Raw genomic sequence first — 17,276 nt, 5'->3', positions numbered from 1 at the left:
TCTACTTTGAGACATAGACATCTTTCCTTGCACCTTAACCTGGGTTCACAGTGCATTTATGATGCAAACAAGGTAGATATAAGAGTGGCTTGTCCCACAAATTGAGGGTGAGTGGTTTTGGAATATGCAGTGTGTTTATAGAGTGGGAGAGAACAAAATGAGATTTAAGAGCGGAGTGATTATGCCTTTACGTAGCTTCCAGGTGGCAAGGAAAAATGATGTATTGACAAGAGATTTTTTTATTTGGGAGTATATTTTTGTTAACCTGTTTACAAACTGTAATTTAAATATGATACTGAAAGCCTGTGTAAGTTTTATTAAACCTCACTTTGATTGACAGGATTTTTTTTTTTGGCAGAGTATCTTTAAGCCTGGTTTCCAAAGAAAACTGGGATCAACAGTCAACACGATCAAATCTTTTCTCTTACAACTTTTTCCATCCCTTGTCCACTTGCTTACATATGACAGGGGCATGGATGTCTCAAGGAGGCAACTGGCTTCTTAAGCACTTTGTAGTAGGTGGTCAGATAGAAGAAATTCTGCTAATGCTCCAATGAAGGAAAAGAATTCAGTACTAATGGAGGTCTCATCAATTATCAGAACACTAATGCAGAGAAGAAGTCTTTTATAAACACGCTTATTGCAGGAAAAGCTCATGAAATCAGAACCTCATCCTTAATCTATAGTGAGTATTTATAGAATGTGCCCTTAGGGTAGACAACTCTTCTGTACGGTGAACTGTACAGTTACTTTCAACCTGGATCAATTCTTTAATCCTGCTCCTGGGAGGCAGTACAAGCAATCACACGGGCACAACCGAGGGAGTAGAGCAGGGGTGGAAGCAAGTGCAGGGGCATGGAAAGTGTTGCAGGAGACACGGTTGCCAAAAGAAACGCTTGCCAAAAAGATTGCTTCTCTGCCACATGGGTTCTTGTTCTGGGGCGATGTGGATTTAAACTTTTCTGGAAATGAGGACACGTAGAACAGCTTTTTTGTAGGTGGAGTCCCTGATGTACCAAAAGGGACAAGCTCTTACTTTAGTCATAATCTGGTTAGAGAGAAAACTGCAAGAGGCAAGTACTTTAGAAAAGAACCTTTGCTGGTTTGATTGCCCGCTGAATTACATTGCTACTGCCTGTGTTTTCTTAACGCTTCCGTCTTGCATCGTTTTGAGGGGGAAAAGCTTTGTATAACTTGAGCAAAATGTGAGAACGATATTTAGCCACCTATATTTTCTTGAAGGCTTTCTTTCTGTTAAAGTGCAAATAGACTGAGAGTTTAAGGAAAACCCTGAAGCTGAGCAGTGCTCTGCCAGCTTTTTTAGCTTTCTCCTTTAGAATATTATATGTATCAGATCTTGGTTCAACCCAAGATAAATATTTCTATGGCTTGGGCTCTGTCATCTTGTTCCTCATTACCATGGTGGGAAGTAGAAACAACACAGAAGAAGGAGGAGTTTCAGGATGTCTTTTCACTCTCCATCGGTAGAAAGAGTTGACAGAACTCAACCTTGTGTGTTTTTTTCTTTTGTAGTCAGAGCAGTATATCAACTGATCTTGAGCATGCTTATCTTTCAGCTGTTGATCAATACCATCTGACTAGTAATTCTAAGAGATGAACACCGCTTCAACTGTCCTGAGTCAGTGTTGACAAAATGTCTTGATGTGGCTGTGGCTTTCTCTTGGCGCTGTTTGATGTATTAGTTTTTGCATGTTGCCTTGTAGGTGAAGAAAGCTCAGAACGTAAGAGTGCAAGTGTGTTTTGCAGTGTGAGACTTGAGGTGATCACAGTCCAGTGCTTCACTTGAGAGGAAAGCTAACTTTACAATGTACTGCTGGTAATGTACCAAAGAAGGTAGCAATTGGCTACCAGCAGCACCTGCTCTGAACTATGGATGTGTGATGGTGACCGGAGTGGTGACTCCTATGTATATCTGTTTACAACATCATTCTTTACAGTATAACCATACGCTGCTGTTTCAGGAGGAGTCTATGTACTGAATTGTGGTTCTACACATAGTTAAGTCAACATACTGTGCCTCCAGTGTGAGGGCAGAGGTAGAGCCACCATGTTGTGACTGGAGGAAGGAAAGAAGAGGAGAACCTTCTGTTCCAGTGGTGGATACTGTTAGATTGAATTCATTATGATATCTAAATGTAATGTGAGGCTGTGATTTAAACAACAACTCAAACCAAACTAGACTTCTGTTCAGTCCCACCCTCAGTAGCATTTGCTCTATTGCACTTGTCTTACACCAGAGTCATCCAGGTTAGGGGGCTGAGTAGGCAGAAATTGTTTTTCAGGAGGGTTAAGCTTCTGCTGTCCAGTTCTCTGAACTCATGAAACTTGTCATAAAACTTGCGAACTGGGGGTGTCGGTTGAGTGCTGGTATCACGCAGAACAAGATATGGCCAGGGAAAGAGGGGGATGCAACTGCAGCTTTGTCAATTTAGGTTGTTTCTGCTGCCACACCAATAAAATGCTTCCGGTACTTCTGCATTCACATAAATTATGTAGATGAGAAAATTGACAGCCATAACTCTATCAAGCGGAAAATATTACATGAGTCAGAATAAGACGGTGTTTCTTCAGTCCTCAGGAAGAGTAAGCTACAGTGGGAATAATCAGGAGTTGGTGAAAAATATGAATCAACAAAAGAGAGAAAGGAGGCTCTAATGGATAGAAGGTACTTGACTGGGGCTTCTGGGAGTCAATATGAGATGTTGTGCTTGGTGTGTTCCTGGCAATCACGTTCCCATGGTGATAGGAAAGCACTCAGTTATCTGCCTCTTGTGCCGGACTTGTATTGGACAGATGGAAATCAAAATACAGATCTTATACTTCTTGCATAATTAACATTTGCATCTCACTGCTGTGAGATGTAACTGAGGCCAAAAGATTAACAGGATCAGGAAAGAAAGGGGATTATTCATTTACAGTACATTATGTTAGGTTAAATGAAAGCTTTGTAAAGCCTTTGTAAAGAATTGAAAAACCATTATACAACAGGGAACAAATAACGTGCTAACTAAAGGGGATTAGGAAGAAACTTCTCTGATAAGTAGGCTATTCCGTGGGTGTCCACTGTGAGGTTTCTTGCACCTAGTATTTATCAGGCAAGTTTTAAGGTAGGTGAACCATCTCTCTGCAACAGGTTCTTATGACTGTTTAAACAGATTTTACCTGTTGATTTGAATGTTAGTGTGTAGCTGGAAAGACGGCTTAAGGAAGCGAAGTTTAAATTTTGCTATGCACAAGATCTCTTTCCAGACGAGAGAGCCTCTGGAGAAAGTACAGGGTCTGCTGTAATCAAAGTGGAACCAGAAACCTGACAAAGAAATAGCAAGGATGATTACTTGCAGCAGGGGTGTATGATGAAAATTGTAAGTGAGGAGGAGCACATGAAAGGCAAAATCAATGCTGGGGAGGTCGGTGCTGTTAACATTACCACTTAGAGAATTTTAACAGCACAGCTAAAATAGCAGGTGCATGACTTAGAAGTGAACATACCTCTCATTTCATGTGCGGTTATCTTAAAAGATTACTAAAAATCTCTATGAAAAAACAGTAAGGTGAGCTACTCGCCAATAAAATGTGATGTGCATGTTTCTGTAGTTGGGCAGGACAAAAAAAAATTTAGTAGTCAAACTGATGATTTATTGCAAAGGTAGGACAAATTAGTTGTAAGCTGAAGTAATGCTGTAAGGTTCCAACTTGCACCATGAAGTAAAATTTAAAAGAGAAAGTGCAAGGGACACTGTTCAAAGGAGCTTTCAGACCGTGGAGCCTGGCTGTTGACTATTGCAGCCAAGCAGTCTGAGAGATGCAGAACTCAGTGAGATATGCAAGTACTGATGGCTGATATTTTTAATAATGTGAAAATAAGGGAAATCAAGAATAAGCTCAGAGATGCTGGCTCATTTAAGGTGTCCATCTCCTACCTGCTGGTACATGCTTTACATCAACAGGACTTGCATGACGGTCAATTGCCCGTACACTGCTATTTAAAGGGATGCTATAGATTAAAAATAACAATAATTCAATGAAAAATAAAATATGGTAAGTTCTTTAAATGGCTCCCTCCCCCTTTTCCCATGGATGAGGTAGAGCAGTCCAGCTAGGTGTCTGGTCTTCAGTTACCTTTCTGGTGGTTTGGGAGACTTAGTCCCAGCTGCAGCTTCATCAGTCTGCTACCTGCTGCCCTGTGGAAGCAGCAGCCTGTGTTTTCTCTCCAAAGTGGTCATGTCCTGGTTGGCAAATAAGGAGGACAGGCGTGGTTTGGAATACGTTGTCTGATGCGGTCATACAGAATTACAATGTCTGCCTTTCTTGAGCTATCAGAATACAAGTGCATAAAGAATTGTTTGGAATAATACCCTAATCTGCTTTTCCTGCTTGTATTGAGTAAGCTGATAAAGCTCAAGCAATGCCAGTAAATGCCTCTGTTGCAGAATTTACATATAACCCTCAGTTGGGTGTCACTGATAAAGGATGAGTATTTCTGCAGATAGGATTTCATGAGGCAAAGTGAACCACCACAGCAGCTTGCTGTTGAAAGGAGCAGCACTTCTCCCCCTACCTCCAAACACCAGAACAACCCAACCCACCAACCAAAACCAAGTTGGAGGACAAAAAAAAAAATAAAAATTCCCCCCCCCCCCCATTATACCTCAGATAGCTGGCAATTTGCAGACTTCCAAACCTGTTTTCTGAAGAGATTTTTTCCCCCCTCTCCCCATTAAACTTGCTGATTGGAGCTGGCATGACTGAAAACTACCGTGTTTGCTGATAAGGAAAAGGTCGTACAGGTTCTTAACTCCGTAACATCAGGGTCATGAGTGAGAATGCAGGCTTTGAGCGTTGTTGGATACCTACCTGCTTCTGAGTGGCCTTAAGTGTTTCCTAAAAATGGAGATAAAATGCTGTTCTCAAAGTAAATGAATACAGAGAGAGAGGGGGGGAATGTTTCAGGCTATATCTGAGCTGGATTTCTAAAATCTGCAGCATGAGTCAGTTTGCATTTAGTAATTTACAGTGACTGGAAAGAAATCTCTCTAATTTGTTGATCTTACATTTCAGTAAATCTAAAATTGTCGAGGAAGCTGCAGAGAGGTGGTGGGAAAAACGAGTGGGTCAATAATGTGAAAAATGTGCAGGTTCATTTCAAAGACTAGAAGCCAGTTGCACTTACTTGAGAGACTAGATTATTTTTATTGATCAAAAATTATCTCATGTCAATTTATATGATTTTTCTGGGGTAGGAGAGAAGGTCTTGTCAGATGAATTTGCTGTAAGCTTTTTCATTCCTTGTTAAGATTAAAGCTTTGTTTTGTAATTATATTGATAAAATACACTCTTTTATAATACATTTGATTTAGAATGGCTTGCTGTATTGATTAACAAATTAAAGTGATACAAAATCAATAGGAACACGTACTAAAAGGATTAAGGACAGGATAACTGAAAAATCCAATGTAGTTGTTAATGGAGAGTCAGAATCTACTAGCTATGTCTTTTTCTTGGGTAAGTACTCTTCTGTGTCTGCCAGTGATCAGGAAGAAATATGGAAACGGTCAAGTTTTTCAGAGGATTCAAAGGCCGCTGGGTGGAGTTACAGATATCGGATCCGTTACTACAATGGGATCTAAGATTCACCAGTCTTTCTGGGAAACAAACCAGGTATTTTAATTTAGCCTCAATAGTGCTTGCTAAACGTACAGTGGAAGACATGTAGATTCCACTTTTGGAAAAGCCTGCGCTCTGAAGCATGTGGACTCTAAATATGAATTGAATTGTGATAAATTACAATTTGGGAATGTTTACACTGGTATACCACCACTTAGGTTGGTAATAGGAGATCTGTAGTACTAGAAAAGTTGCTAGCAAAAGAAAGATGCTTCTGAGAAGAGTTGTGATGTGTACAGAGTTAAATTCAGTTTGATAAGCTTTTCTAAAACTCAGAATCTTTGATTAACCCAAATTAGAGCAAGCAACTTGCTCACAATATGTAAGGGGACTTCAGTTTAAGGAAGCCTCATTAACTAGCCGAAGGTGTATGACAAGACCCAGTTGCTGGAAGCTGATTCTGGGTGATTTTAGTCTTGACACATGCCTTGTATTTATAAAAAAAAAAAAAAAAAAAAAAAAAAAGGGGGGGGGGGGCCTCAAGTTTGTAGCTGAAGCTAAGAAAATGGAGCTCCATCTCTTGGAGTGTTGTACCGAGGGTACGCTATCGTTCATATAATTCCTATCACCTGGAAGTTGAGGCCTGAGTTAGACAGGAGAGCTTAATGTTTCAAAAATGTTGTGCTTGTCTCCAAGACTTTTCAGAAGTGAAAGCCTTCAGTCCACCCTCTTGCCTTTTCCAGAATCCCATCCTACCCCCTCACCTGAGGTGTTTATAAGTAAGTGACATTGTAATCACACACAGGCAATTTCACTGCAAGTCTATCCTCAGCATGCATCAACTTTCACACACAGAAACTTGCAGCAGACGTAAGAGCTGTAGAGAACAGAATCAATGTGTGCTTAAATATTTTGTGGTTTTGAGATTTCCAAAACCTGCCTCTTCGTTGTAGAAAAGATACATCTGAGTCAGATTGTGTATTTGTGTGTGTGCATACCTGTAACTTCATTTGGAGTGTCTTCTCCTGACATTAACACCTGACATTAAATACTTTTGTTATACCAGTATTAGCTGGTACTATATTTTTTTAAATGCCATTTCTGTTTCCATTGCAGAATCTATTGAGTTTTCACATTCGCAAATTCCAGACTCTGCCATCTTTAAGCCCATCTCAGTTCTCTCTGTAAAATGTATATGCCTGTTGTTTGCAATACAGACCAAAAGACTTCAGGTTTTAATTCTTTGCCTTTTTTTAATCTAAGATGGACTGTTAACAATAATACGGTGTTTGGTTCTAGAAGTGCAAACTGTGCCAGGCCTATATGGGAATAGAAATACAAATCCCACCCCCAGTGAATCATGATTTCTTTCAATTGAGTGGGCTTGCAGTCATTTTTAACACTAAATGGCATGTTTCACTTGCTCAGTGGTTGTACCCTGTTAAAGCTTTGTGTGTTTCCCTGGTCATTTTAATGCCACCAGCTCAGCTGTTCCTTTGAAGTGCTGCTGATTAGTCTGAAAAGAAATTTGGAAGGGAATGCAGAAAGGGTAGAGAAGGAAAACTCAAACTACTTAAGCAAATGAGCAGCTTTCAGGTTTGATGGATGAAGGATAGCTCCCACAGGTGAAGTAACAGGTGAAGTTCATAGCTTTACAGTGCTTTATGTATGTTGATGGATGAATGAATAAAATGTGTACCCTGGAAGTTAGCTATACATTAAACTGTTTCTGTTTGCTTATTTCCCTTTTACACATAAACGCCTAATCTTACATAAGATGGCTAGCATAACAGTGGCCCCTCATATGTTTACAAGCTGAATGTTCCTGGGTGAGCTTGCCTTTATCTTCTTGAAAAAGAGAGATCTCTTGTAGACAGAGGGTTAAACAAGGTACAAGGACAGGCATTCTGAGAAGTCAGCACAAACGGAACTGACTGATATTGAGTCTATTTCTATCAACAGCCTACTCTTCGGAAAGAAATAAGCATCATGTTGTTATTTTTATATTTAGCCAGATTTTCTAAGGAAAGAGAGGCTTGTGTCATTTCTGTCCAACTGTTTCTTTCAGCTCTCCCTCAAGGAATTGGCCAATTGAAACCAAATTAAAGAAATGGTATTTCAATGATACCAAGCTCCTGTAGCTTTCATGAAAGTGATGAAAAAGTCAGAGCGAGGATCCTAAGTATGGTGTAGGCTAAGCACTCTTCCTGCTCCAGGTGCAAGATCTTTCATAGTACGATTTCTCATGGAAATGCCTGCTATATTTTTGTGCTCAAGAGTAGTCAAAAAGCAAATTGAATGCCAGAACTTCACCACGAAAAGAACAAAGTGCAGAGCAAAATTAGAATAAAGTGTTGTGTCATGGTCTGTTAATGCTATGTTGTTCTGCGTAGCTCTTCTCCCCCTACATGAAAAAAAATGCAGAAAGCAGCATTGGGGATCGTTGTGAGGAGGCCATTCCCACTTTTATGGATGTCTGTGTAGGCTAGAGATTGTCGGCTTTGTGCAAGAACTAGGGGAATGGAGCGATGCTGCAGAAGAAAACATGAAAAAAATAACATAGGAAGGTCTTCAGCGTGTGCTTAAGCTGTGGGACTTACTGCTGCAGGATGGCTCCTAAAAGTTTACATGGACTCAAAGGAATGTTGAAAAGATTCACTGGGGAGAAAAATCCCACGAGGATTGCTCAGTGTTGGTAAATATCCACTGCCCCAACGAGTCTGAATTGTAATCTGTGGGAGAAAGAAAGTTGGGGGGGAGGAAGATGTCTTATGTGCCTCCTGTGTTTTTGCACTTTCACCTAAATATCAGCTTTTTGCGACAGACTGAGTAGCAGGGAGATGTCCTGTGCGTGACAATGTTAAAGGCAAAGCACAGAGCCCAGTCCTTACCTTTGCTGCTTGTCTGCTCAGCCGACCAGCAGGTAGGTACATTCGTATGGCCAGTCAGCTCCCTGCAGCTTCAGGTGAGCCTCTGGCCTTCTGCCCCTGGGTTAGCCCATGGGGACGTGGTGAGAGGCTGGGGGAAGCAGCCAGGAGCAGAGGTGTGGGCGTAGGCAGGAGCAGTGAGCTACACGTGCAGGGTGCAGGAAGGAGGGCGATGAGCAGAAGATAGGATACGTGCTTGTAAGCAACGAACCACGTTCCTTACCTACAAGTCTTCCACTCTCTCTTGCCTGTCAGTCACAGGAGAGCTGGGTCTGTAGATGGGGACTTAGCAAGCTGAGACAGAAAGAATACAATTAAAACTGGAAATACCTAAAAAGTACTTAGGAGAGCCATTGTCTTGTGGAGGACCTATAACTTGATCTGCAGGAGTTGTTATTTATCTTTTCCCTCTTTCTGCTGTGTTTTCTTGATTACAATTTGCAGGATGACAGGCATTTTCTGAGTGGTGTAGTGTTTCTTAAACTTCAGTACCTTGCAGCAGAAGAGGAAAGCTATTTCCTTTGCAGACATTGCCTCCTGTTCTGTAAATAGCAGATATTCATTTTGCATGCTGAGCAGCTGCTGAACTTCGGAGCGTATCCATACTTTTATTTTCCTGTATTAATCAAGGCAAAATGGATGTGCTTTTTAGTAGATGTTTCCTTTACAGGATGCCATAATTGGTGTTTCACTTGCTGAGTGTTTAAACTGTAGCCAAAATGAAGCAGATACAACCTCTTTCTCATGGCCAGCTGTGCAAGTTGCTATGGGAACTCGGTGGGGACTATCTGCAGATTACTGCTCTGGGGACCACACCTGGCTTATTTGCATTCAATTTAAGTTGGGGAAAATTCAAAAGAAGAAAAAAGGAGTGTAGACTAGCCAGTAGGCAGGCAGAAAGGGCTTGTCATTTGGAGACTGACACTTTGGACAGCAAAGCTGCTCTTATTTGTGGTTCTTGCAGACTCATGCAGGGCTCTGAATTTCGTAGCCTTTCGTGCGTTTTGTTGTGAGGCTTGTTGGAAATTTAACGGCACAGGGGGCTTCTGGTGTTAATGCCTCTAACTTAGTAAATCTCGGTGAATTTGCAAACTTTTTTAGTATTATTATTTAGTAATTATTCATATGTAATGAATAATTTCTCAGTGATGGTGAGGGATTAGGAAGGCAAAATGCAACACAGGTCATTCTTTTAAGCTGGCATGTTAGTTCAGGTCAGTGTGATATTAAAATGTCAGTGTAATATTGTGTTGCTGGAGAGCTTAGCCTGGCTTTTTTTCCTGAACACTGAAATTGCTCTTCTTCCAGCGATGACTGTGACGACTTCCTAAGAAGGCTGCGGAACAATTTTCATTCAAGTCAGCAGCAGTGGTCAGCTAGCAGCTTTCAGGCTGTTTGTAGCTGGATTTCTGTGGATTATGACGTCCTGGCACATAAGTACTTTGCTTCTTTCTTGTTCATTCTTGCTACATCAACTTGCCTATTGACCAAGACCGGACAAAGTGATTAAAACAGCACTGTATACTGACATGCTCTTCGTGCTATTTCCTCCGCTGGTTTCAGTTTTCACCTGCTCTTGTTTTCGTACCACAGAGCTGACAGACTGCCTTGGCACCTTGCTGCAGGAACGCCTTACTGGAGCATGTAAACTCTTTGTAGAACAGTGGCCGTGGAAGCCTTGAGAAATATGGGAGAACCTCAATGCTTAATAATAAACTAATAAAAATCTGAGGGATAATGGGTGGCTGCCTGCCTGTAAATGTTCTGTTCTTAAATCAGGTGACATCAGCATAGATCAGATTGTTCCCATTCTCCCTTGAAGATCCAGGTTTTTAGACTGTAATGACGCTATCGAATTAATTAATTAGTATCTTTCAAAATTCTTCAAAGCAGTTTCTTGAATTTGGGGTTTAGCATTCTAAGCAAGGTCTAGCTAAAAAGTCTTGCTGTTGTAATTGCAGATGGTACTCTGCTTCTTTCTCTGTTAGCTATTTGTCAGCACATCCCATTTTCTCAATTTTCAAACCTTTTAGTTCTAATGTTTTCTGCAACACATCTGAAAAAATTTGGAAACAAATGTTTAAGTAGTTAAGTCTTACAGTGTACTAATCGAGTTTCTATTTTTGAGCGTGGAAGTGGTGTATGTGGGGAGACCAGAAATCAAAAAGTATCTACGGAAGAGTGGCATTGGAAGGGTGCGTGCATGTGTGAGTACACTAACGGGTGAGTCACCAGAATTAGGGCTGAGAGTCAGTGTCCCAAAGAGGAAATAGTAGCTGTTCTGAGATGTTGATTTCTTCTGTTTGCCGAAGCTGTAAGTTGTGTGATAGAGCTCAAACCCAAAATATAACATACAAGTGCATTTAAGCTGTAGCCAGTGGAAGTTTTAAGCTAATACTGCTGCTGCTGCTGAAGCAGTCCTGCCTGATCCCTGGTTGTTCGTTTCTGCCTCCATGCTGCCTTTGCACTTCAACGGGGTAAACATTTTTCCCCATGGATTATAAGAAACTGAGCTGGGTTAGTGTTTTCTCCTTGTGGTTGGATTAGTTTTAACACGGATCAATTCTCTTGTGTAGTTCCCTGCATGGCAGCACGAGCAAGGAGGCAGCAGAGCGGTGGGGATGAAAGGGGCTGCAGCTGCCTCTGCTGACTCAGCACTTGTGTCCCATGGCCCTCTGTAAGTGCCTGCTCACATTTACATGAGATCCTAAATTTGGTGTCCAATTCTTAATTTTTGGTGCTCATAGGAAGTATGTTATATTGAGGAATAAATGAATCTTTTGGGTATCAATTTTTAAATTTTGTTGTTGCTTCTTTTGACTTAATTTGTTCAGTTGACTTCTTCTACCATGTAATTTGGGGTTAGATCATGAATTTCTTTGGAGAGGATTCTGTATCTGTCAATGAATGATTCCAATCAAAACCAGGTTACAGAAACTGGGACAGTTCAGAAAAGTTTTTCTGCTACAGTTTGCTCTAGAAATAAATATCACATTCCCTTCTTCAGTTGTGTCTATGTGCATGTAAAGAAAACGTGCACATCTTCCCAGCAAATCCTCTGCAAACATAGCCGCAGGTGGTAGTGCTACTGCATGCCCTGCAGCATTACTGCTAGTGAAACTGTTCTTGTGGTTATTTCCTGGAAAAGCTAATCAATGTCTTATCTGCTTTAGCATAGCTGCTAAAACTGGCAAAACTGTGCCTGTGAGCGTTTCCTGGAAGAGTTGATGTAGATAATAATGCAGATAATACTCCGTATGTGTAGTTATGATGAGGTTTTCACTTTCTACTGTTCCTAAATTATAAATTAAAGACCCAGGTACCCTGTAAATCTTTTTGATTGATAGTAAATTCCATCTTATGCTACCTCTGACCAGCCAAAATGAGAGATGCTCAGTAGGTTTGCGGGTGGATGGAATCAGTGTCTGCAGTGTGAATAGCTCTGTTGCTTCTTTTGGACCTTGCATCTTGCAGGTTTTTGTTAAATTTGTAAGATACAAAGCAGCTTGTCTGCAATTTGGCCTTTTCCTCTTTAAGATCAACTAATTTAAGCTTCAGAAAGTAGCATTCTCATGACATACCTTGTAGTTCCTACTACAGGTGTTAATAGTGTCTGGATTAATGTGTTAAGGGCACTAAGGCAATATCCTGCTTCAGATTTGAGATAGCTATTAAGGAAAAGAGAGCAAAAGCAGCTTCTGCAAAAGGTCGTAATAACGGTGGTGCAGCTTCAGTTCATACCATGATCTGTAGATGTTTTGCATGGGCTTTTTTCTATTAATTTGTTTGTCAAACACTCCGAATGCTAACTAGAGCTAAATACCACCTCTGCGGCTGATCTTGATGTATTCGCTTGGCTCCAGCAGCAATCATAATAAACTTAAACTGGTGACTTTGATTTATGTATTTTGAGAGTGAACTGTAGTGTATTTAATGACAGGTAGTGTGGAGGCTCTGGGATTTGAATTGAGCTGAATTGTATGGTTAAGTTATATATTGAATTAGTCTATTCTTTGTAGAGCCCCTATTCATCAAGCTAGACTAGTAATTGCTACTTTATCAAAGCGGAAAACAGAGAAACAGCATGTTTGTATAATGCATTATGTTTTGATTTACAGGTGAGTTTAAAAATAATGTGTTTCAGTTCTGAGTGCCTGTCCCTGCCATGTGTGGGCATGGGGAGGCAAATGTAATGCTTTTGGAATGCACATGCAGTGCTGTTTCATAAATACAACAGGTCAGAGGACCGCTAAGACAAATATTACAGTTCAGTAGTTGGACTTAGCATAAGCAGTGTTCATATATTGCCAGACAAATCAATTGTGTTGTGATTTACGTATTCCAGTCTTTTACTCAAATGCTTGTTTTTTTAATGTGTATTGGCATAACATTCGATATTGTAAATTGTTTTGCCATCTTCCTTGTTTGGGATGTGGGGCAGATGCAGGGCAGAATAGTAAGGGTGCCCTGACATAGCGTGAGCTGTTTATTATATAGTCCATTCAAACACATGCACAGTGGTTTCAGCAGCCACTGCACGTGTGGCAGATGCATTCCAATAAATGTCATCCCAGCATGTGGCTAGTAGAAATGAACACTGTGGGGTGTGCTCTGGAAGCTGTTGTGAGCCCCGGGGGATATGTGAGCATGGGCTGGCTTTCCTGGCAAGGGAAGGGAAGCCAAGTCACCCCGCTCCTCACACTGCCAGGGTGGGAGTGCTCCAGGTTCTCCAGATCACACAAGCTACTGCATGCATACCATAAAAACATGCAAGCTTTCAAAAGCATGCAAGGCTGTTTTTTTCCTTAGTTTCAGTACTGCTGTTATGCAGATCTGTGCCCTTGGATTGCTTCCTTTTTTTAATCATTAAATTCTGAAGTTCTACTGATAGTGTTCTTCAGCCCTCCCTTGTGTTTTGTTCATGTAACTTCACATCAGTCTTCGTTTCAGTCTTCCCCTACTTGGTGTCCTGTAGTACTTTTCTGAAAAGCAATGTAGGGTGTGAAAACTTGTAAATATAATGAAATAATAAGAAAAGTTCACTAGTTAAACAATATGCACCTGCTCCGGGTGTTTTAATATTTGTCAGTGTGAAGTATTTCAAATTGGATGAAACAGCAATTTTAAAGGAAGGCAAGACCTAAATATATGTGAGTAAAAACTCAAACAGGTGTCTCCCTTCAAATATTTACATTTAAAAAATGGTTTGACAGACTTTAAAAATTTCTGCATAACTTTGGAATGCTACACATGGAAAGTAGCATGTGTAAGTGTAGTAGAGGAATGAACATCAGTTCTAATGTTATGGATCCATACCAAGTGTGGCAGAATCCAAGCATGATTTGCTCATTTTCATGCTATGTTTAGTTAGAGTGAGTATTTTCCTGAAACTATTCAAAAGTCTAACTGTGCAACAGCTCTATGGCAAATTCAGCGTCCTAGTTAAATAACACAAATTTGTTCTCAAATGTGCGGTAGGGCACACTTCTTTTTTTTGAATTAAGTTCCTGGAGCCAGTGCTTATGATGTAGTGCTCAGTATAAAAATAAATAAAACTGTCTGAAGCCGTTATGTGATGGTGATGAAAACCTTGAAAGCATGATATGAGTGAAACATGAGTTCTTAAATCAGAAAACGCAAAGATCTAATGTTTGCTGGTCTTCCAAGTATTCCATGATTTTGAAGAAAATGTTATGACTTGTGGATTGAAGGTGTGGTTTTGAACACAAAGGGGTGTCTGTACTACAGAATTATTAAACTTGCACTGAATTTATATCCTTTCTTCCTGAAAAGAAAACAATCAAAATGAAACAAACTTGTATGTAGATGTTATATGGATCCATTCTTGTAAGCTATGGCTTAAGGGGAGGGCAAAACTGTTGAGATGATGCACTGGGATGACGGTATCAGACATGAGTTTCAAATATAGCTTTCGCAAGCAAACTAAGGTTTAATACTGTGCCTTTGAATTAAGTGTGTTTAATTTCTCTTCTGCCTCCATGACTACTCCCCCTGTTTTTTTTCCCCTCTTCCATAAGGTGGTACTGTACTATGAGTTTCTCATGACCACAGTTCTCTTACCATAAAAATGACTTAAACCATTATAGCTACTATCATCTGAGGACAAAAATAAGTGAGATTTTTAAACGCACAAATGAAACCCTTTATATTAATGTGTCAGGTGCTTATGAATGTCTGCTGTCCTGCACTGATAAGATGAATTAGCATTTATGGTTTGCTGTCTCTGTACTTAATAGCCTTCAAAAAAGGTATGTGAGAGAATTATGAAAGACACTTTGCAATGGAAAGTTTGAAAGGATAGTTACGATTTGAGTTAGAGAGAGAAGTCAAATCAGATGTAGACTGAAATTCCAGTTCATAGTAATTGTATAATGACCTGTAATTCTAAAACAGGCCAATTTTATTAGACTTTTCCAGAAAACTGCTCTTTGGCTTTCAGAGCAAACAGCAATTTTCAGATAAAATCAATTTTGTTAGCCAAAGTCAAAGGTGGTGGCTAAAATTAGAGCTTAGTTTGCAGCTCTAACTACGAACAGGCTGCTGTCTGTCTGTCTGTAATTACCCTAAGAGGATTGTGCCAACTTTAATCACAGTTTATTTTTGAAGTACGTGATTTTTTATTTTTTTAATAGCACATTGGAGTTGTTTGAAACTTTTATTGGGTTTCATTTAGTTTGTGGAACGGAGACTTGGAAATGTCTCGAGTTAAAATGTAGTAGCTCTGTGTAATGTCAGACTAGAGGTAGCTGCATCTACTGGTCTTGGTTGGCAGGACGCATAGAAAGCAGCTGTGCTCCAAGTGTATCCAGCGTGTGTTGGAGTGCTAAGTCCTGCACCATTGTGAAAGCTTCTGTTACCAGTCTTCTTCAGTGGTTCTTCGTGGTAAAATATACTAGACACTGATGCAGTAATGAAGGCAGAATGCTAATATGTTGTGATTAATACCATGTTTTGTTCCAAGTACACTGTACAACAATGTAATAATGTGCTGTTGGTTTATTGGGTAATCTTGCCATGTTCCATCAGAAATCATGTCGGGAAGTTTACAAAGGTCACGCTTGTCACAGAGCTGCCTAGTGGCAGAAATTTCCTAGCTGTCATTGGGAGCATGTAATAAATGACATTTTACTAATATATGGAAGCATGCCTATATCAAAATGGAGGTGCTTTTTCTCCATAAAAGTGTTACAGTGAAAGAATGTTGTAATAACTTTGCCTTTTATCCCTTTAATTCTGCATTGTTTCTGTAGTCCCCCTGCCTTCCCCCCTAGAAAAACAACACCAAAAACCAACAAAGCACCTGAAGATAAGGGTTTAAATATCCTTATCTCCTAGTTTATGACAACCTTCCCTATTTATACCATTTTATTTATAATATGTTACATTGGGGAATAATTTTGTGGAATTTACAGTTAGAGTGAATTGGGCATAATAAATGGAGGAAGTGGGAATAAAAGGAATAAAAGATTCAAAAGCAAGTCTAACCAGGAGCTGCATAAGCTGCAGTGGGAAATGAGATACCGTTTCCAAAAAGTAAGGTATAAACTATCAAGTATAATCATTAGGACTCTGTAAATGAAGTGACAAATTGGTGGTGACAGTGAAGCGAAAACATTTAAAGTGGGAAGGTATGGAAGGTATTCAAAAAGCAAAGAGAAAAAGAGAATAGGGTAGAAAGTCTTCTGAAACCTTTCTGCAGTATTTGCTTGAAGAATATCTGCCTTTGCCATACCTGCCTCCATCAGTGGCTTTAGTTCCTTTACTTTTATGGAAGAATATGAACAGAACGAGGGGCAGGGAGGAATCATCAGTATCACAGTTGTAGAATTGCTTTAACAGCGTGGGAAATGGAGAGGGTTTTACTTCACAGATGATCACAAGGTGTGCACCATTCTCTTTCTGGAGGCACCTTTGGAGGAAAAGGCATGACCTGGAGTGATATTTTGCTTAAATGCAGGTACCACAGGTGTGATTTTTGGTTCAAGGTATTAAGTAACTTTTAACGTGAGAATTCACCACACAAAGTACTCAGCGACATGGCAGAACCTAAACAGAAAGTTGTGTGCTCTGCCATTGGTTTTGAGGCCAGGTGGTCCATGCTGTTCTTCCCCGAGCGCTTTCCTACTTGGGTCTTCAGGCCTCCTCCCGTGGCCTACCAGAGAAATTGTTGGAGTAGTACAGCCTAGATGGAACAGCAGCTTTTTTTTTTGGCCAAAAATTCATAATTTACATAAAATGTAGGATCATATTATGAAGAATGCAGTGGTCACTGAAAGTACTGTTTCTTTTGGTCAAGTTTAGTTTGAATAGTCAAAGTATGTGGCTTTGTTTCAATTAGCAGGTCAATGGGAGTTACATTCAAACGTGCATGTTGGTTGCCTTTTCCTTGTTAGCCGTCAGCATAAGGTTGGTAGCATGGCTGTTGTCCAGCACTGGGGTGCTCCAGGGCACTTGCCAGCCCTGCCTGAGGCACATCCTTCCCAGGCCTCAGCTCACTGTTTCACCGTCGTGCTGTTAGCCACGCGTCGCGTGTCGCTACACACACGCCTGCCTTTAACGGTCGCTTCCTGCACTCGCACACTTCTGATGCTGCACCTGTGTGGGACCAGCTCCTCCTGGTAGAGGAGGGTCCCGGGGACGGCACTGCTGACCTCTTGCTGGCTGCCGGGGCTCAGTCAGTGCTGGAGCTGGCACCGGCTTTGT

General features: G+C 40.5%; 1 protein-coding gene across 12 annotated transcripts in view; it reads left to right on the top strand.

Moving 5' to 3' along the window:
* POU2F1 (POU class 2 homeobox 1) overlaps positions 1 to 17,276 on the top strand; it is a 117,013-nt gene that overhangs the window by 36,913 nt on the left and 62,824 nt on the right. The window contains exon 1 of one of the 12 annotated variants that reach the window (XM_013097647.5): positions 11,179 to 11,229. The exons of the other annotated variants lie outside the window; for them this stretch is intronic. Within the exon in view, the coding sequence (XP_012953101.1) occupies positions 11,220 to 11,229 (10 nt within the window). The 5' untranslated portion in view covers positions 11,179 to 11,219. Of the gene's footprint in view, positions 1 to 11,178; positions 11,230 to 17,276 lie in introns of those variants that run through there. 12 annotated transcript variants of the gene reach the window in all.

This window comes from Anas platyrhynchos, chromosome 1 (assembly GCF_047663525.1).
Source record: "Anas platyrhynchos isolate ZD024472 breed Pekin duck chromosome 1, IASCAAS_PekinDuck_T2T, whole genome shotgun sequence".
NCBI classification, from domain to species: Eukaryota; Metazoa; Chordata; class Aves; order Anseriformes; family Anatidae; genus Anas; species Anas platyrhynchos.
This window is presented reverse-complemented; position numbering and strand designations above follow the sequence as displayed.